The sequence below is a fragment of the Gopherus flavomarginatus genome, chromosome 1 (assembly GCF_025201925.1).
Source record: "Gopherus flavomarginatus isolate rGopFla2 chromosome 1, rGopFla2.mat.asm, whole genome shotgun sequence".
In the NCBI taxonomy this organism is placed as follows: domain Eukaryota; kingdom Metazoa; phylum Chordata; order Testudines; family Testudinidae; genus Gopherus; species Gopherus flavomarginatus.
In genome coordinates, this window is record NC_066617.1 from 92,776,105 (window position 1) to 92,800,363 (window position 24,259).

The following is a 24,259-nucleotide window of genomic DNA, read 5'->3' on the forward strand; positions in this document are numbered from 1 at the left end:
GAGTTTTTCTTTACTTCAGGGAAATTGAGTCTGTACTCACCAGGGAATTGGTGGGAGGAAGAAATCAAGGGGAGATTTGTGTGTTGGATTGCTAGCCTGACTTTGCATTCCCTCTGGGGGAATAGGAAAGTACTTTTTGTTTCCAGGATTGGGAACAGAGAGGGAGATTCACTCTGTTTGGATTCACAGAGCTTGTGTCTGTGTATCTCTCCAGGAGCACCTGGATGGGGGAAGGGAAAAAGGATTATTTCCCTTTGTTGTGAGACTCAAGGGATTTGGGTCTTGGGGTCCCCAGGGAAGGTTTTTCAGAGGGACCAGAGTGCCCCAAAACACTCTAATTTTTTGGGTGGTGGCAGCAGGTACCAGGTCCAAGCTGGTAACTAAGCTTGGAGGTTTTCATGCTAACCCCCATATTTTGGACGCTAAGGTCCAAATCTGGGACTAAGGTTATTACAACCTCAGGTTGCTAAAATATCCACTTGGGCATGGGAGGATTCAGAGATCTCCTCCACCTGGACATCTAGGTTCTGGGCTACCCTCCTCAGGAGCTCCTGGTGCACCCTGTAATTGTCCTGAGAGGACGTGATAGTTGTTCCTGACACCGCCTCTTCGGGAGAGGAGGAAGTAGAAGCCTGTACAGGCACAGGTCTGTGTTCTTCTCCCTCTGCCCTGGATGGGACCCATGGAGGTGGGTCCTGTAGGCTGTTACCAGGCTCAGCACCGGGGACCAATCCTTGTTCTGAAGAGGATGGTGGGGGAGCTCTTGACTTCAATATGATGGAGTAAGACTGGATTGGGGGCCATGGAGTGGATGGAAAGTCCAGGGATTCCAGAATGGCCACTGCAGTGGCATTTGCCACTGTGCTGGTGGCCAGGCCATTGGCAGCATGCCCTGGGTCATGTCAGCTGTAGGGTATCACCAATTGGAGTGGTGTCTTCTCCTGCATGAGGCGTAGGACTCCACTTCAGAATTAGAGTCTGGGGAGTCACTTCTTGGCGACCAGGACAGAGTGGTACCAACTGGCTAAATTTCCTGTAAACAGCGTGGCCACGCAGCAGCCTATTTAGTGCCGTGCAGGCTCCCAATGCTGCTGTGGCCAGGGTGGCGCAGCCCAGTCTGGACCTAGGTGCAGCTGAAGCGGCCCAGCTTGACCCAGCCCTAGGCATGGCGTGGCCCAGCCCCAGATGAAGCCTGGGCAGCGCGGCCCAAGGCACAGCCACAGCAGCCTGGCCTGGCCCCAGGCACAGCCAGGGCAGCACGACCTGGACCTAGGCGTGGCCGGGACGCCCCTCCCCCAGCCCAAACCCAAACCCAGTCCCAGCCTGAGCCTGCTGGGACTGGGGAAGGGGCACCTATCCTACAGCCCCAGCCCCAGAGCTGCCATGGCATGGAGATGTGCCTCTTCCCCCTAGTCCAGGTGCTGCTGTGGGGAGAGAGATCTTGGAGGAGTCCTCTCTCCCTGGGGCAGCCTGCACCCCAAGCCCCTCATCCCTGGCCCCACCCCAGAGCCCACACCCCCAGCTGGAGCCCTCCCACCCCTGCACCCCATCTCTGAGCTCCTCATCCTCAGCCCCACCCCAGAGCCTGACCCCCAGCCAGAGCCCTCACAATCCTGCATCCAACCCTCTGCCCCGGCCCTAAGCCCCCTTCCACACTTCAAGCCCCTCAGCCCCACCCTCACCATGTGAATTTTGTTATGTGCACCAACATCTAGGTGATTTGTCACACATCACCTCGATATTGGTGCACATAACAAAATTAATTCCACTCATGTGTGGGGAAAATTAGAGGGAACACTGCCGACCAGTACTGGAGAATGGTGCTGGGAGGGAGGAGATTTGTATTGCGCCAACATGTCTGCCTCGCCCTTCGACAGCACCTGCCTCGGTGTCGCATTGGTCCTTGTTTCCAGTGCTACCACTGTCAGTTCTCGAATGGCTGGTGATGGCGGCACTGGGAGGGATAGTTAGACCCTCACTGCCTCAAACATCTCCCATGAAGATGGTAGTATTAGGGCTATTGAACACTGGGAGAGCCCAATGGTACTGGATCAACAGTGCCCTTCCCAGGGCTGGAGTCAACAGAACTGCATGCCCCACTGGTGTCTCTGAATGGCCCAACATAGGTTGTACTGTATTGGTGTCTCTATGGCCCATAGACCTTGGAGTTGGAGAATGCCCCCAGTCAGTGTTTCTCTGCTTCTTTGTCAGTACTGGTGATGGAGAGCGGTGCCAAGAGTCCCGTCCTAGAGTTGACTTCCTCGGCGCCGGGGATGCATGTCGGTGCTGGGAGCCCTGGGCCGTAGGTGCGGAGTCCTTCCTCAGTGCTGGGGAGGCAGAATGGCGCTGTGCCTCCCTCAGAGATGCCAGGGTGCTTTTCACAGAAGTCGAAGTGCTCAGTTCCGAGTCCACATGACTTGGCTCCAAAGGGGGACAGAGCACTACCTTCATGAGGAGGAACTTAAGACTGGTGTCCCTATCCTTTTTTATTCTGGGTTTGAAGCCCCTGCAGATCCTGCAACACTAGTGAACATGGGCCTGCCCCAGGCTCTTAAGGCACCTAGCGTGTGGGTCACTAACCGGCATCGGTTTATGGCACGACACCCATGGTTTGAACTCCAGGGACTGAGTGCTGGGAAAGGGCTAGCCCCACTAAGCAAGCTTTGCTGCTGACTATACTACTAACTAGCTAATTAACTAAAACTCAACTTTAAAAAGGTAACTATTTACATTGTACAAAACAAGTTCAATGAGAGAAGGTACTTGCGGGAAAAATGCAAGAACGAGCAGAAGTTCCAGCGACCATTATAGGTGGTAAAAAGGAACTGAAGGGGCAGCGTGGTCCTGTATATCGGTGCTATGAGGGCGTGACCTAAGCAGGTACCAGAGGCAACCCAATGGATACCACTGAGGGAAAACTTTCCGGTGGCAGTGCTTGGGGAGAGCACACACCTACACTGGAATGGACATAAGCAAGCACTCAAAGAACCCCCAGATCCTTTTCTGCAGTATTCCTTCATAGGCAGTTATTTCCCATTTTGTAATGCACAATTGATTATTCCTTCCTAAGTGTAGTAATTTGCATGTGTCCTTACTAAATTTCATGCTATTTATTTCAGACCATTTCTCGTCTGTCAAGATCATTTTGAATTCTCATTCTGTCCTCCAAAGCACTTGCAACCCCTCCCAGCTTGGTATCAACTGCAAACTTCATAAGTGTACTCTCTGTGATATTCTTGTTATCCATTATGTTCCTAGCTAGTTTAATTTCATTTTTTGCCTTGGCCTTTTAAATTTTTCCCCTCATGCCTGTGTTGTTTTTTGACCTAGTTTCCGCTTTTGTAGGATTCTTTTTTGAGTTTCAGATCATCGAAGATCTTCTGTTTAAGCCAGGATGGTCACTTACCATACTTCCTATCTTTCCTATGCTTTGAGACAGTTTTGTGCCTTTAATAATGTCTCTCTAAAAACTGCCAACTCTCCTGAACTCTTTTTTCCCTCTTTGCCTTGCTTCCCACAGGATCTTAACTACCAATTCCGAGTTTGCTAATGTCTGCCTTCTTGAAGTCCATTGTCTTTATTCTGCTGTCTTCCCACCTACCATTTCTTAGACTCAAGAACTCGTATCATTTCATGATCACTTTCATATAAACTGCCTTTCACCTTCAACTTCTCAACTAGTTCCTCCCTGTTTGTCAGAATCAAATCTAGAATTGCCTCTCCCCTAGTCGCTTCCTCCACCTTCTGTAATAAAAAGTTGTCTCCAATGCATTCCAATGATGCATAATACGATCCTAGAACTGCTTATTCTTTTAAACTGCAAAAATATTTCTTTGTAACCAGAAAAGCTAGAAACTGTTTTTCTTTTGAAATGGAAAACAAAATTCTGAAGAACTTAGTACAGAAGATTATGACAATTACAGAACATTATATGAAAACCCTAATTTTGTTTACTGTTCTGCATTATAGATTTGGACTGCACCTGGAAATACTGTACAGCTCACTGTCATGTGATAGACTAGGTGTGGGCAAACTTTTTGGCCCAAGGGTCACATCTGGATAGGGAAATCATATGCAGGGCCATGAATGTAGGGCTGGGGAAGGGGGTTGGGGTGTGTGAAGGAGTGCGGGCTGTGGGAGGGGGTGTGCAGGAACGGGCTCAGGGCAAGGAATTAGGGTGCAGGAGGTGTGCGCGGTGCAGGAGGGGACTCAGGGCAGGGGCTTGAGGTGCAGACAGGGAGCAACAAGGGGCTCAGGGCAGGGGGTAGGGGTGCAGGATGGGGTGCAAGGTGTAGGAGGGGGCTCAGGGTAGGAGGTTGGGGTGCAGGAGGAGATGTGGAGTGTGGGAGGGGGCTCAGGGCAGAGGGTTGGGGTGCAGGAGTGGTGTGGCAGGGGGCTCAGGGCAGGGGGTTGGGGTGTGGGGTGCAGGAGGGATTTGGGGTGTGGGCTATGGCGAGGCATTGCTTACCTCAAGCGGCTCTGGGGCGGCAGTGGCATGCAGCAGGGCTAAGGCAGGCTCCCTGCCTACCCTGGCCCTGCGCTGCTCCCAGAAGTGGCCAGCATGTCCATCAGTGGCTCCTGGGGGTGGGGTGAGGCAGGCAGCTCCCACGTGCGCTGCCTTCTCCTGCGGGTATCACCCCTGTAGCTCCCACTGGCCATGGTTCCGTGTTCCTGGCCAATGGGAGGTGTGGGGGCGGTGCCTGAAGGCGAGAGTAGCGCATGGAGCCCTCTGCCCCCACCTCCTTCAGGGGCTGGAGGGAGGTGGTGCTGGCCACTTCTGGGAGCGGTGCGGGGCCAGGGCAGGCAGGATCCGGCCTGTGCGCTGTAGTTTGCACTCCCCTGCGATAGACCAACACAGTCTATTAACTGTACTTAATATGAGGAGAATCCAGAAGCATATTCAATTTATTAACTAGCATTATAACTAGTTTGTTACATACACCGCTACCCCAATACAACATGGCCCAATATAACATGAATTCAGATATAACGCGGTAAAGCAGCGTTCGGGGGGGGGGGGGGGGCAGGGCTGTGCGCTCCGGCGGATCAAAGCAAGTTCAATATAACATGGTTTCACCTATAACGCAGTAAGATTTTTTGGCTCCCGAGGACAGTGTTATATCAGGGTACTGGTGTACTTTCACCTCCTGTTTAACCTAAGCACAGAAAACTGTTCTTTCAACTCGAGCAATTTCTTTCTTGCTACACCCAGTAAAGAGATCTAAGCAGCTGAAAGAAGTTTATAGTGTACCTGAGTATCTGGTTTTAGCCAGTGTGCTGCTGTATCATTGGAATCTGAGCTGTCAGAAACGTGGGTACTGTGAAGGATTGAACGTTGTTTTATTTCCTTAGTTTTGGACTGGAAAAAATATTTTGTTGAATTCATTCATATAATAAGGCAGTGCCCTGCCCTTCCCCATCCCCAATAGTAACCCTATTGGGAATGCTGTATAGATTGTGGTTTTCACATTTCTCTCATCTAAAGCACACAATCCCACTGTACAGGCTGCAGGACCTAGAGTTAAGCAATATAACAGTGGGGACCTTGATCATGGGGACTACAGGGTTGTCTGACAAACCATGGTTCCTCAGTACAATTTGATGTGTGCAGATGACATTTCCAGTTTCTAGACAGTCATAATTCTACTTTGCATTTTACTCTGTTTTATGTCATTTCATCTAATAACAGCTTATCTTGTTTTCCATAACTGAGCCTTCTATTAGTTCTCTACTAAGATCCAATGTATTGCAGGCATTAAGATAGGCCTGTCTGTATTAAACAAAATAAAACAAAACCTCATCTCTTCATTTGCTTATTATTCACCAAGAGGAGTGAAGACTTCAGCTTTGGGACATGTACTTCTTAGTAATTCATAATGCAGATAGTATTTTGAAGAGGCAGTTTTGAAAATAATGCACTGACAAGGGCCAAGAGATATTTCATTTCCTGTATTAATTAGACGCATCAAGATTTTTAAAAAGTTACAAAATATTACTCCTTGTGAAATGAGTTTGGAGATCTCCGAACTATTCACAATAGGCCAATGTCCACATTTCATTAATCACCTGCACAATTGTCATTAATTAACTTGTCAGTTTCAGCAGTGAGATCAAGGACTGATTGGGCCTTGGAGATTGAATTCCTCCCGATATCTAGTGGTGGATCATTCAGGGGAGAAGCACATTGCTGGGTCATCGTGAGGAATCATGTATTACTATTGCTTACGACGGACCTATTCTATAGCTAAATGAAGTACAGGACTTCAGACTGGCTCCTTTCCACAGCAATACAATAGAACCTCAGAGTTACGAACAGCTCAGGAATGGAAGTCGTTCGTAAGTCTGAAATGTTTGTAACTGTGAACAAAACATTATGGTGGTTCTTTCAAAAGTTTACAACTGAACATTGACTTAATACAGCTTTGAAACTTTACTATGAAGAAGAAAAATTGTGTTTTCTCTTTATTATTTTAGTAGTTTACATTTAACACAATACTGCACTATATTTACTTTTTTCCCCTTGTCTCTGCTGCTGCCTGATTGCAGATTTCTGGTTCCAAATGAGGTGTGTGGTTGACTGGTCATTTCGTAATTCTGGTGTTTGTAACTCTGAGATTCTACATGTACACTGAAGCAAATGATACACTTTATCCTACAGCTAAACTCCTCTGCAAACGTGTACAGTTGAAAAATAGTGTATTAATTTACATAACACAGCTGATCTAGTTCTGCATCAATTTACAGTCAGTGCAATTTCATCTCTCTCTAATGCCTTTAGAACCCTACACTAAGCTAATGAAAGCCTAGCTTTCTTTTGTAGGACAGGGCCAAGCTTGAGCAGATAAAGAGGTTCTATCTGCAGCCAAATGATCATTAAAGACTCAGCCTGAGATTCATATATAACTATCTTCCAGTAATTTCAAAATTAAGTTCTTGGTAATTAATCTAATGCCTAGTGTAGTCCTCTTTACCGGAGTGCACACCAAGGTAGAATATATCTCAATATCTCTCAATAGTTTTGATTTACCTGGAATCTTTGTCTAAAATGGCATCTGTGACAGAAGCATCCGAGTCACAATAAAGATTCTCTGAGTTGGTCTTAGCTTGCTGTTTCACCATTTCCTCTAACTCTTTCAGACATAGATAATACTAGGGAAGATCATACACTTAGTTAATAATGAAGTCCATTGCCTTATTGAAAGGCACTTATCAAAACGAATATAGTGTTTGTTATTATTACTTTACAGAGTGCCACATTTTATCACATAAATATTTTTATTCCAGTAGTTCTAAAAAGGACTTTTCTTACCTTACTCTTGTCTGGATCACAGTAATCCAAGAGGGCATCACAGAAATGGTATCCTATTGACTCTAAGTCTTCAGTGTTGAAGTGAGTGCCCTCTCTATTACCTGAAACATCAACAGAGAGACTTAAAAATGAAGACATAACTGTCCTGCTCACTCCCTGCAGTGATATTTTCAGGATGGTGGTTGAAAGTTAAAATTTCTTTTGTTCAAGACTAGTTGCTGCTCCGCAAACTTACAATATAGCTCCCAGAAAAACACTCCACCCTCCCAAAACTCGTGTGAAGGCTGTTGGTTTCCCAAGACATCTTGGAACAGTTTTCTACCATCTCAATACAAAGCTCAAATGACATGATTATGACATTGTCTTGTTCTTCCTGTGCTCCATCTGACTGAAGTCAGAGTATGAGCAAAACTTCTTGGAATGGATCTGTTGGTCCCCATGCCTTTGATCAAATAAGGAAGTTAGCGCTTCTCAGTGTCCCTCCACCTCTCACCAGAGGTCAGAGGTTCATTTCCTTCTTTCAGGAGTAGCTCACAGTAATTCTCCACACTAGCAGTCAATAAAACCAAAATGACCTTAAATAAAGCACAGTTTATTTAGCCTACCAAATAGAAAATAGAGAGAAAAGTCATGTAACTACAAATTAAATTGAATACACTTGTTCATTCTAGAGACTGCACAAAATGTTAGGCTGGCCGGCCAAAAGTTTTGGGATAATAATCACTGAATAGTTCCTATTGCAAAGCTTGACATTCTGGACTTGGCAAAGCCATGTGTTTGGTCAGCACTCTTGGTCTGTGTGTGATCTCCTCCTTTCTCTGGGCAAGCAAACACCCTCTTTTATAGCCATGATCAGGACCTGATTTACCATGGCGCCACTGGCACCATAGTGCCGGGCCCAAACTCAGAAGGGGGCCCGTAACACTCGCTTCCTTCCCTCTGCAGAAACAGAGCCTCAGAGCAGTCTGGATCCAGCATGGGACCTGAGACCCCACCCGGGGCCCTGGGAGATGTAGTTCCTTGGCCAGCTCCCTGCCTAGAGAGCCTGCCCTGGAGCAGGGACGATACTACATTTCCCTTGGCCACTATCAACAGGAAAAGGAGGGGGGAAGCTGAGAGACTCTATGTGCTTCAGCTTGCTGTGAATGGAGGGCTGGCTGCTAGAAGGGAGTGGCAGTGTGAATGGGGAACAAGTGTGCCCAATGAGTAGAAGGCTTTGGCCCAGATAGTACCCTCAGAAGACTTCCCCAGACTGTCTTAGGGATGCTAGTGTAACCTCGCCTGGCAGCCCCCAAAGAAGGAACTGGGTGGACTAAATGGACAGTGCACCCCTCTATCTGAAGCCTAGCAAGGGAGGTATGTGGATCCCACTAGAAGTTAAAACGAAAAGTAAGGGAGAGGGGGCTCTACTAGAGGAGCTGGGCAGCTTCAGATACAGTACAGGAGAATTTCCACTTCTGAGCCATGAAAATAGAAACTGACTTTTCCTTTTCCAGATTTATCTAAGATTCAGAAAGGGAATCTAGCACCTGCCTTCCAGATTTGAACACCCTCAAAATTCAGGAGTGCTCAAGCTCAATTTGGGCAACTGTTACTTCATTTCTCCCAAATCAAATATGCTGATCCACTGTAATTTGCTGTAGAAAAAGTAGGATAAAATTGAGCAACAAATGCTGGGGTCTTCCCACTGCTAACTAGGCCTGGAATTGCTATTTTTAAGAGCCATTACCATTTTTTTTTTCGTTTTGTTTGTTTAAAATGAAGACAGTAATATTGCACTGGCAAATTCCCCATAGAAACAAAGAATGGAATAAAAGAATAATAAAGGCCCCTCAACTTTTCCTCATTTACGTAGGACAGTCTTACAATATGGATCCAGATATCTTCCAATCACACAAGTTGAACATTGTTCTACTTCAGAGCAGTGCTGTAACCATGCGGGAACCAGTCCTGTCTGTGTTCTGTGCACATCCAAAATTCTTACTGAATTCATTAGTGCCTTGCTTTTGTGACCATACTACCTGATATTTTCAGCCCTTGTAAGCAAAGCAGGTTTACATTTAGTAATTGGGTGGGAAGCCTCTCAGAAAAAGTTCGGTGCTGTAGGAGGTGTTGCTTATTCACTAGGTCATATGAGACCTTCCTGTTACAATCGTAAACCAGTGCCACACAGAATGCACTTTGCTCCAAGAGCAGGGATAGGCAACCTATGGCACGCGTGCCGAAAGCGGCACTCAAGCTCATTTTCAGTGGCACTCACGCTGCCTGGGTCCTGGTCACAGGTCCGAGGGGATCTGCATTTTAATTTAATTTTAAATGAAGCTTCTTAAACATTTTAAAAACCTTATTTACTTTACGTACAACAATGGTTTAATTATATATTATAGACATAGAAAGAGACCTTCTAAAAACGTTAAAATGTATTATTGGCACGCGAAACTTTAAATTAGAATGAATAAATGAAGACTCAGCACACCACTTCTGAAAGGTTGCCGACCCCTGTCCTAGAGTGTAGAATGGGGTTCTTTGCCTCTATACACAGCCCATCAAAGACAATAAAAAGACTCCCATTCACTTCAACAGGCTTTGGATAGAACTGATTATATACAGGGTAACTCCACTGTCTTCATAGGGTCCTGGTTTCATAGCGGAGGGGGGGCATGTGAGTTTGTTGCAGAGCTGCTGCTCAGGGATGGGAACCTCCTGGCACTCCAGCCTCCAAAATCATTCAGGCTGCACTTTCTGCATGACTGTGTGCTAGCTGAGGGGTGCGTGGGAATTGGTGGCCTCTGCTGCAGGTGTTGGGAATCTCAGGTACTCAGGAAGACATGGCCTAGAGGAGGGAAGTGCCTAACTCCAGAGTCTGCAGCTGCCTAGGGCCAGCGCTGAGGATTTAGAGTCCCTACTGCTGCCGTTGCAAGGTTCAAACATGTTCATTCTTGGAATTACCACCTCTCCTGCGGCTAGTAGCTGCAGCTGTCTAAGGCTGGCCTCTGGCAATTGGCCCCATAATTATAGCCAGAGAAGCTACAAGTGGCTCTGTGACTACTGGGGGCCATTAAGCTAGAGCAGATAAAGAAACTGGAGTTAACCTCACGGAACAGAGGTCACCAGTAGGAAAGGAATGTCAAGGGGAGCAGGGAAAGAGGAAGCAGGTCAGGCTTGCAGAGGGAGATTCCAGATGGTTGGGGAGCATGTCCAAAGTAGTAAGGAAACAAGTATTGGGAGAGGTAGTGGTGATCAGGTAGTAGACTAGCATGTAGATAGGAGCAGAGGGACAAAGGCTGGTGTCTTCAGATTCCCAAGGGCTAAATCCTCACTTTGGGGAAATGGTGTTTGCAGGGGGCTTGTTCAAATGGCAGGATGGGTGCTGAGGGAGGGATTTGTCAGAATTGATCAGGTATCTGCTGGCTTTAGAACTCTTAGCTGAGACTAGGACCACATGCAGTGACTGGTGACATAGGGTGGTACTGGAGACATGGCTATAGAAGGTCTGAATGAGGAAGGAGATAAATCTGTGGGGAGTTTCCTTGATCACTATGAAAATTCTACTCACAGTAGACACTGGTAAACCCACATGAGTGTACAGTTCAATAAGAAAAACTGGGGGCTGAGGGAGCTGTGTACGGCAATTCATATAGTCATGTAGAGGTATGTGATTAAAATGAAAAATGTCTCTGAGATTCAGTACCGAGTATACTATGGCACCAATGGCACTACCATACCAGGCCCAACTCAGAGCCCACAGTGACTACATAGGGGCCCTCAAATATGTTTGGCACCGGGGCCCACAAAAGGTTAATCTGGCCCTGGCCACGATGGCCTTTTCTACACTAAGAAAAATTTGACCTGTACTTCCCTACTGGTGCAACAGTGGTGGAAGCTCTTGTCCAGACAGCGTAAGAATGCGGTAGACATGTCCACACTAAAACTTCCCTATCGCTATTACTGATGGAGTTCCACTTACAGAAAATTCTAAATCCATGTTTTGCCAGTGTAGACAGGGTCCCCATTCTGAGTGTCTCACAGGGATGGAATTATATATGACATTACATTCAACAAAACCAGCTTGCGACTAATAACATTTCTCCTTGCCTCTCACCACGTATCCTTAATAAGGAATCTCTCCACTCCTTTGTACAATTGTTTCTGGTATATCTATTTCTAGCAATTCCATTTAATTTGGTAGGCAGGCCCACTAATTAATTACGTATTGGTTTCCAGTACATGTCTGTAAGAACTGTGACCTGAAGTTAATTTATGCATACCCTGTATTAAAATGCTCACTCTAACTTTATAGAATTTGTCCTTTATCTGTGTTAAACAGGATTCTTTGAGGATGGTAGCTAAAACCATCACAGATCACTACTGCAGCTGTAAAAACAATCAAAACTAGATTTTGTTTGATGACCCCTACAATCTCCCTCGAATAAAAAGGACTTACCTAGCTTAGATCCACAAAAAGTGGCTTCCAAAGTATAGCTGTTGCGGATGCCCATCTTCCACATCACTACTCGACCTGTCCCTTCTTTGCTTTTCTGTACTTTGAAATTGCAGTCTGGGAATGAAAACTTAAAAGAAGGATGTAGGGTCAGTTCCCTGTCTTTTAAGGAGCACCCTTTCCCACTAAAGGAGACATGAAGATAGCAGTTTTTTCTTAACTTCACTAATGTGTAAAACTTTCAAGCCCAAGTAGGAAAATAGTTACAGGTTCAATCCATCCTTCTTTCACCCTGCAGTACATAAGTATTGCATCACATATGATGCATGGCAGTCTTTCAATATTTAGATACAATAGAGCGGTGGGTGGAATGAGAATCCGACTTTGATTATACCAGTTTGTTTTACTTTAATAAGGATTTGTAATCATTACACATGTAACACCTTTTAATACTGCTGTTCATACTATCCCTCTTAGTTGAACTAGTACCAGACTGCTGGACCAGCCCCCCAAAGCCTCCATTTCTGTTTTTAATACTAAGATGGTGTGAGATACATGTTTAGTAAAAGTCTGAATAGCTCTTCTGTCATGGGTGAACAAAACAATAATTTGGTATCCTGGACCACATGGAGCTTTGGATCACCTCCTCATTGTTTTCTGAAGAAAACAGAATTAGACTCAAATGCTACAGTGATAAATCTAGTGTGATAGTTTGTGTGTTGTGCTATTATTGAATTGCTGAATCCCTATTGGTTTAGAGAATGGATCTGTTGTGTGTTTTAGCCAATCAGAAGTCATTTTTATCAATAAAAGCACAATCTTGTAATGCTTAGTACCTTTATAAATAAATTTGTTTCCAACTGACTGACATTTTAGTAAATCAGATTGGCTTACACAGGTTTCATTTAGTATAGGAAAGGACTATTTCAAGTTAGCAACTTGCTTACCTTATCTGGGCAGTTCTTGCTCATCATGAGAGGAAAGATGCGTTGGTGCAAGCATGGCATCTCTGCTTGCTCCCCACCATCACAGCCATACATGAAGACATTCTCTTTTCTGCTATGACCATGAAGATCACAATACAGGAGAATGTCACGCTCCTCCATCACTCTGTAACAAGAGAGGAAACAATATTTTACTATAAATGCTTTTTTTTTCTGCATCAGCCAGGGCTGATGGGTTGCAGCAATCTTCATAGGAATAATTAAATACATAAACATATGCTTAGCTTTAAGTATATGAGTAATCTCATTGATTTCAACAGGATTACTCAAGTGCTTAGAATTAAGTATGCACTTAGATGCTTTGATAGATCAGCGCCAAATAGCTCAGCACCTTGCAAGATCAAGCCCCAAAAGTGTGCCATGGCTTAGTAACAACAGGATCCAAGGCTTGCTTCAGAACTTTGTGTTCATTTTATTAAAACAATTGTAATGGATCAATCATTCTTCATGAGTCCAAAAAGTGGGAGTCATTTTTTTTAAAATGTGGGTAACTGTACTCTATTCCTTTTTATATCTCATTCCCTTGATCTTCCTTTCTTCAACAACTATTATCTGGGTCTTCCCTTCCATCTCCACATTTCCCTTCCCAAATACATTCACTCTGGCAAATTTCCCCTCCAGTCCTATCAACCCTCAATAGGAATGATCTTCTGCCACTTCAGGTGTACATTAAAACAATTTGAAGTATTGCCCCAGAATGCTACTTTTATGTTCCTTCTTGTATGCCACATCATACACAAGGCACAATCTTGAGACTTATAACACACTACAAATATATAGCACAGAACTGTGTAGCAGATAGCCCTTTCCCCACTCAGGGTGAAAGTAGTATCAGTTTCAAGTATTAGCTTTTTGCAGTATTGCAAGTTTTTGAATATGCTGCATTTTGTCTATAATTTTTTAAAAGGAACTTTTAAAACTGCACAAGTTTTGGAAAAAAAAATGGGATTTAACACATCTCCAAAAAGGCAGTTCCAGTAGGATTTCATGCAGGTGATGTGATATCACTAGAATCGTTCATGCTGGGCCATCACTCTGCACAGGAGTTGGCAATTCATGATGGATCAAGAAAGAAAGGGGAAAAAAGGATTAGCCTTTTTTAACTGATAATGTGCTAAATGTGAGTCTGGATATTTGGGGCATTTCAGCAGATTTTTCTAAATGTATTTATTTTTCTATTTTGCTATACCAGTTGCCTTTAAATTGTAAAACTGGGATGCAGGGTGAAGAGAGGGTTTTTCTGCTACACAACTTTACAAAAGACTAGCCTGTATCCATCTATCATAAAAACTTTTGTCCTCTCTCAAATCTAAAAAAGTTGTCTCCTATGGGAGAACAGTCATTTTCGTTCTCTAGCAGGCTCCAAAGTCCTTCCCCAGAGTAATCAGAAACTCTTGAAAGAGTGAGTATTAGACAGGCCAAAATGGAAATAAGCAAAAACCAGTGTTTGAATTTGAACTTTTTTGAATATTTTTCTAATGGAAAGGTGATAAGTTAGACAGAAGGATTTTTGTTTGAAGAACACAGAGGCACAAAGGGAAAGTACTTATGATTAAACATGTACGTGAGAATCAAAACATACTGTAAATGACATTGTAGGTTAAGTATTAGCTTCACAAGCACTGACAGAGCTCTTTCAAAGCTAAAGTCATTAGAAAAACTCAGTTACATAAGCCAAACCTGAATGGTGACTCTGGGTATGAAGTTATATGTATAACCAGATGACTAGATGTCTGCACTGCATAAGGAAGTGAAGCATTAAAAACCAAACACATTTATACTGAAATATATAGTAAACCTGATAGGACTAGTAGTCAAATACAAGGTTGGGATCCACTCTGGACTTGGCCCACTTTAGGACACTGTCTTGCACCCAAGGCCGGCTCCAGGGGTTTTGCCGCCCCAAGCAGCCAAAAAAAGTCGCAATCGCAATGCAATCTGCACCAATTCAGCGGGAGGTCCTTCGCTCCTAGTGGGAGTGAGGGAACTTCCGCCGAATTGCCGCCGAATACCTGGACGTGCCACCCCTCTCCAGAGTGGCCGCCCCAAGTACCTGCTTGCTAAACTGGTGCCTGGAGCCGGTCCTGCCTGCACCAATGAAGTTGGCAGATATTTTCCCACTGAATACAAATGGGAGCAGAATTAGGGCCTTCATCTGTAAATCTTGGTGGGGGGCACTGAAGAGAAGGACTATGAAAAAAAATCACTTTCTGTTCTGGGGTTGATGGTTCCTGAAAAATTCTCCTTCACTACCCAAGATATCTTTTCCATTCCCTGTATTAAAGCGATATTACAGGGTGCTGTGCAACAGAAGAACATTGTAAACTACAATAAAAACTCATGCTTTTTAGAATTTACACAAATAATACAAACGGAATGGGTTAAAAATGAGATGAGAGGCAATAAAAATAAGGCAAATATAGTGCAAACAGTGGTTATACTAAATAACAGACACTACGAATACAAAGGTTTTTTTTTGTTCTGAAGAGAGGAGAGATGATGTTACCTTCTGATCATGTTCCGGGTGTACCAAACAGAAGGAAAAGATTCCTTCAGGTCTGATTTGTAATTACGATTTAAGTCCTGACCTACTAAGGAGCAGCGATAATTTCCCACAATCACACCATCTGGGTTCAACATTGGTACCACTTTGAAGACAAAAGTGTCACGGAGCAACCGAGCATCGCCTGAGTTACCCAGAATGTAATCCAGAAAGCCCTTCATTATCCAGGAGCTGTTTGTTTCGCCTGGGTGCACCCTTGCAGTCAAAATCACAGCTGCCTTATGCTTTGCCTCCTTGCCACTTTCTGAGGGGCTGGTGATGGTTAAAACATACACTATGTTTCTTGCTAGTGAATGGCACAAGATGCGGATCTTGCAAAACGTTGACTTCACTGGATCTCTAGAGATGGCTGCCAGGTAGTCCTGCAGGTTGGAATAAGTGTAAGGATAGCAATGGGCAAAGTAGCAGGTGTCTCGATCATGTGGGAACTGGAATGTCCAAGTGAGTGAGAAATACTGATGCCCATCTTGGCCAAGGTTGTTTTTGTAATACTTGATTTCATCTCCTGTTCTTTGCCAGCCAACTCGGTGGATCTTCGCATCCACTTCTGAGTACAACAGTGGACGCATACCGTGGTTGTACAGGCTGGTGGGCTTGGTGAAATTGACAATGGTGAAACGATAAGGCATCCCTGCCTGAGTGTTGGTTACTCGGAAGTAGTACCATTGGGTGTGCCTGTTTGTGTAGAGGTCAGTGCGCAGTGTCAGCTGGTACTCGAATTCACTACTGATGTACAGAAAGAGGACAAGCATTTTTAACACTGGTTACCACAGAAATTCATTACAGACTCAAATCATGCTGGGGACTGTGGGATGGAGAAGGAATTCTTCCAACATCACAATAAAACACTGTACAATTAGCCAGGAGCAAGTGTGGGGGGATTTCTACTTTCATATAAACAATCAAAGCATATGTTGCTGCTAGGGTCAGGATGTCAGACTAGATGGAATGCATCAGTAATCTAACCACCACATGCCTTTAGTGCTTACTTAAAATAATTAAAATGTGTGACCAAACCAAGGCTCATTAAAAAAAGGTCTTGTGCAAAAAAACTCACTCAACTAAATAAAAAAATATTGTCATCTCTAAAAAAAAAGTGTGAATGTATGCGTATGAATTTGTGCATGTAGGGTGAAATTTATAGCTGTGCTGAGGGCCTACATCACCATTTTGAGGCTTCATTGCAACACCAGTAGTACATAGTCCTTGCCCAGACCCTTTGTACAGAAGTGAATTTCACCTATAGATAATATTTAATGCCATGGAACAGTTATGAGATTGTTCCATTTGAAGTCCACATGAAAATATTCTTAGGGTTTATTCTGTTAGTGTAATTCAGGGTGCAGGCCCCAACATCACCCAGGGTATTTACAAAGGCGTATTTGACTGCAGCTGGTGTCTATGCTACCTCATCAAAGAGGAAAAGATCATAAACCTACACTTTGACCACCTTTTGCAGATTCCCACTCTCAAAACGTGCTTCAAAGTTCAAAGTGTTGTCCCAATCTTGAGCGATGACCTGCTTTGAGGGGTAGCTACCTCCTACTCGAGAATACATAAAACAGGATTCCTCGTTAGCTAGTGAAAGGAGCAGAACATACATATTATTCAGTTGTTAATGATTTCCAGCAATGCCTAAAACTGTTTACAGGAATTACACACTTGATTTTCAGGGCATATCTAGGGTAAATTCTCAAAAAAGTCATGCAAAGTTTTAGCTACTCCTTCCCAATGCTTTTCAATCCACCACATGGCTAAAACATCACCATTATGCTTTGAAAACTTATATGATTAATATTTGTTGCTATTACTGTAAAGCTCCCTTTTTACTTATAAATAGTCTCTGTATTGAATTTATCTTGTTTATAAGTGACAAGCTAACACATTAACCCACCAGTTCCCAAACTGTGATCACCGATGGGAGAACTTACTGTTCACATACTTTTAATTTGCCTCCTTTATTGCAGCTGCTAAATCAGATTAAAAGAAACTAAAATGTTTCCATTATTACTTTCTATGTATGCAATTGCTGTAGTTGCCATAAGGATGTTATACAATCATGAACTAGAAAGGAGATGGTCTGTGCTATCATGACTTGAAGGAGTGAGGTCCATGAGACAATTTTTCTATTAAGTTATGATCCATGCTATAACAACATATTAGCAATGGATTAGGTTACGTACGGAGATGGTGGAATCTCCATCCTTAGAGGTTTTTAAGGCCTGGCTTGACAAAGCCCTGGCTGGGGTGACTTAGTTGGTGTTGGTCCTGCTTTGAGCAGGGGGTTGGAGTGGACGACCTCCTGAGGTCTCTTCCAACCCTAATCTTTTACGAGTCTAACATTTTAAACCCCTGTATCAATCCATCTCACTACTTATTCTTCGGTTCCCCTCCTAAAACCTATTGTGCACTGTTTCTGGCAAAAGAATAGTTACCATATGCAACCAAGAGATGACTGTGTGTATTGAAATCCTAAGATCCTGATGCAGCAAAGCACTTAAGCATATGTTTCATATCCATTGACCTTAATGTAAAGCACATGCTGAAGTGTTCAGAACTTGAGTCTAAATTAAGTGGTTCCTATACAATAAAAAGCACCTTGAGACTTCCCTTGATGGAAAGTGCTATACACATTTAGAGTTTTATAACACTTGCCCCCTACTTCTATTATTGTTACTGGGAGCTATGCACAAAAATCCATTAATCATTATAAAGACCTTACATTTAAATAAGGCCTGTCATCCCAACGCACATTACAGACATAGACTGATATACAAAATATATAAACAATATTGCTTCATTCACTGCTCAAACACTGCTCTGTCCAGACTGAAATGCACACAGAACACTAGGTGAGTGAGGCAAGAAATGATAAATACAATTTCCAAACTGTAGGTGGAATTTTAATTAAGCAGAATGTAATTATCCAAGTGGGTATTTGGCCAGGACAGTAGGATTAAAACACCCATCTCTTGTGAAAGGTGCCATGGGTCATTAACAACTTAATCCCCAAGACCCATACACTTTTTGCAACATGGTTTGTATGCAGCAATAAAGAATTCAGGGGTTAATGACTATAACTGGTTGAGATCTTGGTTTCACATAACATCCAAAAGAAGGTGCTTTCAGCAACAGAGCTCCCCTAACACTATTGTGGTTCAGAAGAGAATCAGAAAACAGAGTAACATCAAATGAATCAAAAGTACCACTGCCAGCAGCAATTAGCTATTCCCTTAGAGATCTGTAGTTAAATAGTCCCCCAATCTGACTCTGTTTAACTTAAGAGAGTTGACAAGGTCATAGTATAAGTGATAAGTTGCAAAGAAGATACTGAGTCTCTTGCCAACATGTACCTCCAGTTTTATCCCTGCAATTATGGAAGAAAATCATTTTTAAACTTTCATACTCTCTTTGCTCAAATATTATGAAAACATCACTAGAGAGAGATTAATTAACAAACTAGTTTCAGGCTATTTCCCACTGATGTTCAGAAACTGCCTGAACAGCACTTTTAAGGTTGTTAATAACAAAGGTTAAGATTTTGTCTCGGTTCTTTTAAGTAAAAGTCACAGACAGGTCATGGGCAATAAACAAAAATTCACAGAAGCCCTGACCTGTCCGTGACTTTTACAAATAATATGGCAGGGGAGAAAGGGCCGCAGGGGAAGGAATGACACCTGGATCTAAATGGGGGGAACTGACAGCCCCTGCCCCACTGCTATGAGGGGGCACAGCCCTGGCACACAGCAGTGGCTCTGCCCCCAGCCGAAGCCACAAGGGGTGGGCACACAGCACCAGCTCTGGCTACAGCAGCAGGGGACAGAGGGGGTGGTGCATAGCCCCAGCTTCAGCTGAAGGAATTGGGGCTGGGAGGGCAGGCACACAGCCCCGGCTGAAGCCGCGAGAGGAGAGGGTGTGCAGCCCCGGCTGAAGCAGCGGATTGGAAAAGCACAGCCACGGATCTTACTGCAGCTCCGAGGAGGGCGCACAGCCCCTGCTCCAGCTATAGCCATGGGTCCAGGATGCACAGCCCTGGCTCCACCTCCACCGCTGACAGCTGAAGCCAAAGTCATGGAAGTCCGGTAAAGTTACAGAATCTGTGAGTTCCCTGATCTCTGTGATTAAATCGTATCCTTATTAATAACATAAGCAGAATCCATGGATGGGGAGAGAGCTCTAATTTATTTCTATATCTTCAGATACAGGAACTTATCCAAAACTCATTAAGTCAATAGGAGTCTCTCCTATGATTTTAAATTGGCTATGAATCAGGCCCCCAAAAAATAAAAGAAACCCAGTCAATCAAAATGGGAGCCAAAATTACATGCACCTTGAAATAACATTTCAGAATGTGCTCCCACCTTCATCTGCTAAATAAACCACCGTCCCCTCTCTGGGGTATTGGTACAGTGGCTCGAGCTCCAGACCTGTTGGTTGGTACAGTGGCTCTGGCTCACGGGGAATCCAGTCTGAGAAAGAAGAGACAGAGAGAGCTAAACTACAAAGGGTGTCCACCACAAATGAAGGCTCTAAAAGCTGCTCCTTGAATCTTCTCCCTGCCTGCCAGCCAGCAACTTCAAAATGGTTTGTGATAGGAATAAGTGAATCATGACTTTTGGAACATAAGAGTTTTTCTTAGGTTTATAAAAGGGTTTTATCAGCTCATTCTTTACCTTGATAATTTGCCTTTAAAAACATTATCTGAGTGGATGTCATGTTTTGGGGTGCAATTCAGACCCCCTGTAACCGGGGGTGCCTTAAATGTTCTGCTGCTGTGGCTCAGAGCCCAGACACCAACAGCCAAAATGGTTACAAGCAAATAAAAGTAAAATATGCTTTCTAGTGGCTAAAGGCTTTCTACTCTATTGGCTTTAGTGGAATTATGCTTGATTTACAGTGGTGTAACTGAAATGAGAATTGAGCACTCAGTTCAGGCTACAGAGAACAGTACTGGTTGCAGAGAACAAATAGTACAGAAATCTATCTTGTGACTCATGACTGTATGCCATCACCATTAATCTGATCTTGTGAATGAAAACCAGGTTGCAAAATTTCATGTCTCTGGTAGAAATCCACTGATGTGGCACAGTGCTACATTATTACCATGGTTAAGAATGTTTATTTTTATTTTATTTTTATTTTTAACATACTATCCGTGAGAGGTATTAGACAGACAGCCCTGAAAGCTGAAATCCCTATTTACAATGTTAACTTCTGCCTTGCCAACATGCCTGAAAAAATGATCTGCAAAGGGGGAAAAAAGTGGCCTTGTGCCCTTTATTCCTCCTTTATGATGTATACAGGGGACCAAATTATTAACAACAACAAATAAGTAAGAGGGCCAGAAAAAGGGCCACCATCGCTAAACAACAGTGTAAAGAGGCAGTTAAAGGAAAAAAGGCATCTTTTTAAAATTGAAAGTCTAAACCTAGTGAGGAAAATAGAAAAGAGCATAAACTTTGGCAAGCCAAGTGTGAAGGTATAATTAGGCAGGTCAAGAAAGAATCTGAACAGCAACTGTCTAAAACCACAAAAACTAACAGCAATTTTTTTTAATTACATCAGAAGCAGGAAGCCTGACAAAGTATCAGTGTGTCCATTGGACAATCCAGGAGCCGAATGAACACTCAAGAAAAAAAAGACTGTTCTGCAGAAGCTAAATAAATTATTTGCATCAGTCTTAACTGCAGAGGATGTGAGGGAGTTTTCTACACCTGATTTCAGAGTTGTAGCCGTGCTAGTCTGTATCAGCAAAAAGAACGAGGAGTACTTGTGACATCTTAGAGACTAACAAATTTATTTGGGTATAAGCTTTCCTGAGACATTCTTTTTAGATTACACATCTGAGGAACTGTCTCAGATTGACATGTCAAAAGAGGAGATTTTGGAACAAACTGATAAATTAGACACTAATAGTCATGAGGATAAGATGGTATTCAGCCAAGAGTTCTGAAGGGACTCAAATATGAAACTGCAGAACTATTAACCGTGGTATGTACTCTATTGCTTAAATTAGCGTCTGTACCAGATGACTGGTGGATAGCTAATGTAACACCAATTTTTAGAAAAGGCTCCAGAGGCAAATTTGGCAATTACAGGCCAGTAAGCTTAACTTCAGTACCAGGCAAACTGGTTGAAACAATAATAAAGAACAGAATGATCAGAATCACAGATGACCATGATTTGTTAGGTAATGTGCAGCACCAGTCAAAAACTCTAGCAGCACCAGTCAAAAACTCTAACAGAATGTTAGGAATCATTAGGAAAGGAACAGACAATAAGACAGAAAATATCATAATACCACTATATAAATCCCTGATACGCTTACACCTTAAATACAATGTGTAGTTCTGGTCGCCCTGTTTCAAAAAGATATATTATAATTGGAAAAAGAACAGAGAAGGGCAATAAAAATGATTAGCAATATAGAACAACTTCCATATGAAGAAAGATAAAAAGACTAGGATTTTTCAGCTTAGAAAGGAGACAACTGAGAGGGGATATGATAGAGGTCCATGAAATCAAGAATGGTGTGGCAAAAGTGAATATGGAAGTGTTATTTACCTCTTCACACAGCACATGAATCATGTCACCCAATGAAATAAATATGTAGCAGGTTTAAAACATACATAAGGAAGAACTTCTTCACACAATGCACAACCAGCCTATGGAACTTGTTGCCAGGGGAAGTTGTGAAGGCCAAAAGTATAACTGCGTTCAAGGAAGAATTAGATAAGTTCATGGAGGAAAGGTCCATCGATGGCTATTAGCCAAGACAGTCAAGGACGCAACCTTATACTACAGGTGTCCCTAAATCTCTGACTGCCAGAAATTGGGAGTGGACAACAAGAGACTGATCACCCTATAATAGCCCTATTTTGTTTATGTCTTCTGAAGCATCTGGCACTGGTCACTGTGGGAAGACAGGATACTGGGCTAGATGGACCATTGATCCAAGTCAGTATGGCCATTCTTATATTCTTATGACCTGGAAGATTTTTTATATAAAAAATTAATAAGTACGTTTTCTTCTTGCTTGTTTTTTACATTAGAAATGTATATCCACTGGAAGATGCTGTTGTGACCAGGGGTCAGATGGGAGGGAGACAGGGAAGAGGAAAGGTAGTGGTACTCTTCCAAGCTCTGATCACAAAATAAGACCCACCCATCACTCACATCTGATTGTGCAGATGTTCAAACTATGACCACGCATGCTGTCTGAACTCCTTGGCTCAGCTTCCTCTCAGTGAGGTCCAAATACAACCATGATTCTATTTGGCTTCCTTTAGGTGATGCCCTGCTGATATTTTGAGCTTGATTCCCCCTGGTATGAGTTCAGCTAACTTTCTGTGGTATCTGTAAGGCTCTTTGGATTTGGCTCCTTCTTGATTAGGGACAGGAAAATATGGCAGTACTCTTCTGAGGCCACTTGCTACCGGTGCCAGAATAAACTGCTATTCACAGTATTGTGCAGCTCTTCATAATATGATATTCCCTCTCCTTTTATACATATTTTGATGAGCAGCAAGTTAACAATGTTGACATTTAAAGTACTATCTTTGGGCATCTGAGTTAGCACCCATTGAGATGAATGGGTCATGCCTCTTGGAATTATTGTTTTCAATTCTGCAAATGTAGGCAGATTTAATTGAATCAGTTAGCCTCAAAACAGTTAGAGACTTACTTTTGCTTTTTAAATTAAAGTTTATGATTCTGGAAAACAAGCAGGCAGCATGAAAAAGGTGCTGTACCATGCTGTATCACATTCTTCCACCATTTACCAGATGAATCTGAGTTCTGGTCATGGCTGAAAAACTAGTGAAGTTATAACATCACTAGAGATAAAAGAATGAAAACTGGGAAAATATTTTTAATAATTTTGTTTAAAACATTACTTTTTGTTTGGTTTTGACACCTATTTATCTCTAATTTCTAACGAGTGCTTGGGAGAAACATAGCTTTTGTTAAAGAGTGGACATCCTCATCCCTTCAATTAAATTGTGAAGGCTCAAAATATACAATCATGGGATCCCCAAGAACATCTTTAGTTGACCCAAGGAAGATCAGACTTGATTTTTCTTACACACACACACACACACACACACACACACACACACACAAACTTCCAGAATTTAATCTAGCATAAAAAAGTAAAATAAGGCATAAATCTAATTTGTAAAATATCTTTTGCTGGTCTCCTTTAACTCTGACCCACAGAACCAAGTCTAGGGGCAAGAATGAAATTCCGACACTTTCCTTTGTTCTAGATATTAGACCACATGTTCTCTTGTAAGCACTCTGTACAAAGAGAAGACTCCATTCTCTCAACATCCCCAGTGGCACCCAACTCATTTCATTTTCTGGTGTGCTTTTTGTTCTCCCTGAACAGACTTACTCAAGGCTGATCTTAGGTGTCAAGACAGATGCTGATTATATTAAAATCCACATGAACAGCAATTTGATAATTACATTTTTATAATACAGTTGTTTGTACATGTGAAATGACACATTCTCTGCATAACAGAGACAAGATGGTGAGGTATTATCTTTTATTGGACCAACTTCTTGTTGGTGAGAGAGACAACTTTTGAGCTTACAAGGAGCTCTTCTTCATCTCTCTGAAAGTCCAAAAGCTTGTCTCTCTCACCAACAGAAGTTGGCCCTGTCATAAACAGATAGTTAAGGGTTAATGTCTCTTTTACCTGTAAAGGGTTAACAAGCTCAGTGAACCTGGCTGACACCTGACCAAAGGACCAATCGGGTGACAAGATACTTTCAAATCTTGGTGGAGGGAAGTCTTTGTTTTGTGCTGTTTTGTTCTGTTCTTTGTTCTCTCTTGGGATTAAGAGAAGCCAGACATGTAACCAGATTTCTCCAATCTTACTGAACAGTCTCTCAGATTCAAGATAGTAAGTAACAGATACAAAGCGGATTAGATTTAT

General features: G+C 43.0%; 1 protein-coding gene across 8 annotated transcripts in view; it reads right to left on the reverse strand.

Annotated features, from left to right (window-relative positions):
* The window catches only part of AGBL3 (AGBL carboxypeptidase 3), a 75,454-nt gene that overhangs the window by 41,750 nt on the left and 9,445 nt on the right, over nucleotides 1–24,259 (reverse strand). For 5 of the 8 annotated variants that reach the window (XM_050933671.1, XM_050933672.1, XM_050933673.1 and 2 more), the window contains 8 exons: nucleotides 19,679–19,786; nucleotides 16,757–16,895; nucleotides 15,261–16,043; nucleotides 12,698–12,860; nucleotides 11,754–11,880; nucleotides 7,310–7,410; nucleotides 7,028–7,149; nucleotides 5,252–5,318 (listed from right to left, as the gene is read on the reverse strand). In XM_050933671.1, coding sequence (XP_050789628.1) covers nucleotides 5,252–5,318; nucleotides 7,028–7,149; nucleotides 7,310–7,410; nucleotides 11,754–11,880; nucleotides 12,698–12,860; nucleotides 15,261–16,043; nucleotides 16,757–16,895; nucleotides 19,679–19,786 — 1,610 coding nt within the window. Of the gene's footprint in view, nucleotides 1–5,251; nucleotides 5,319–7,027; nucleotides 7,150–7,309; nucleotides 7,411–11,753; nucleotides 11,881–12,697; nucleotides 12,861–15,260; nucleotides 16,044–16,756; nucleotides 16,896–19,678; nucleotides 19,787–24,259 lie in introns of those variants that run through there. The other 3 variants (XM_050933675.1, XM_050933676.1, XM_050933674.1) reach the window with 3 other exon arrangements.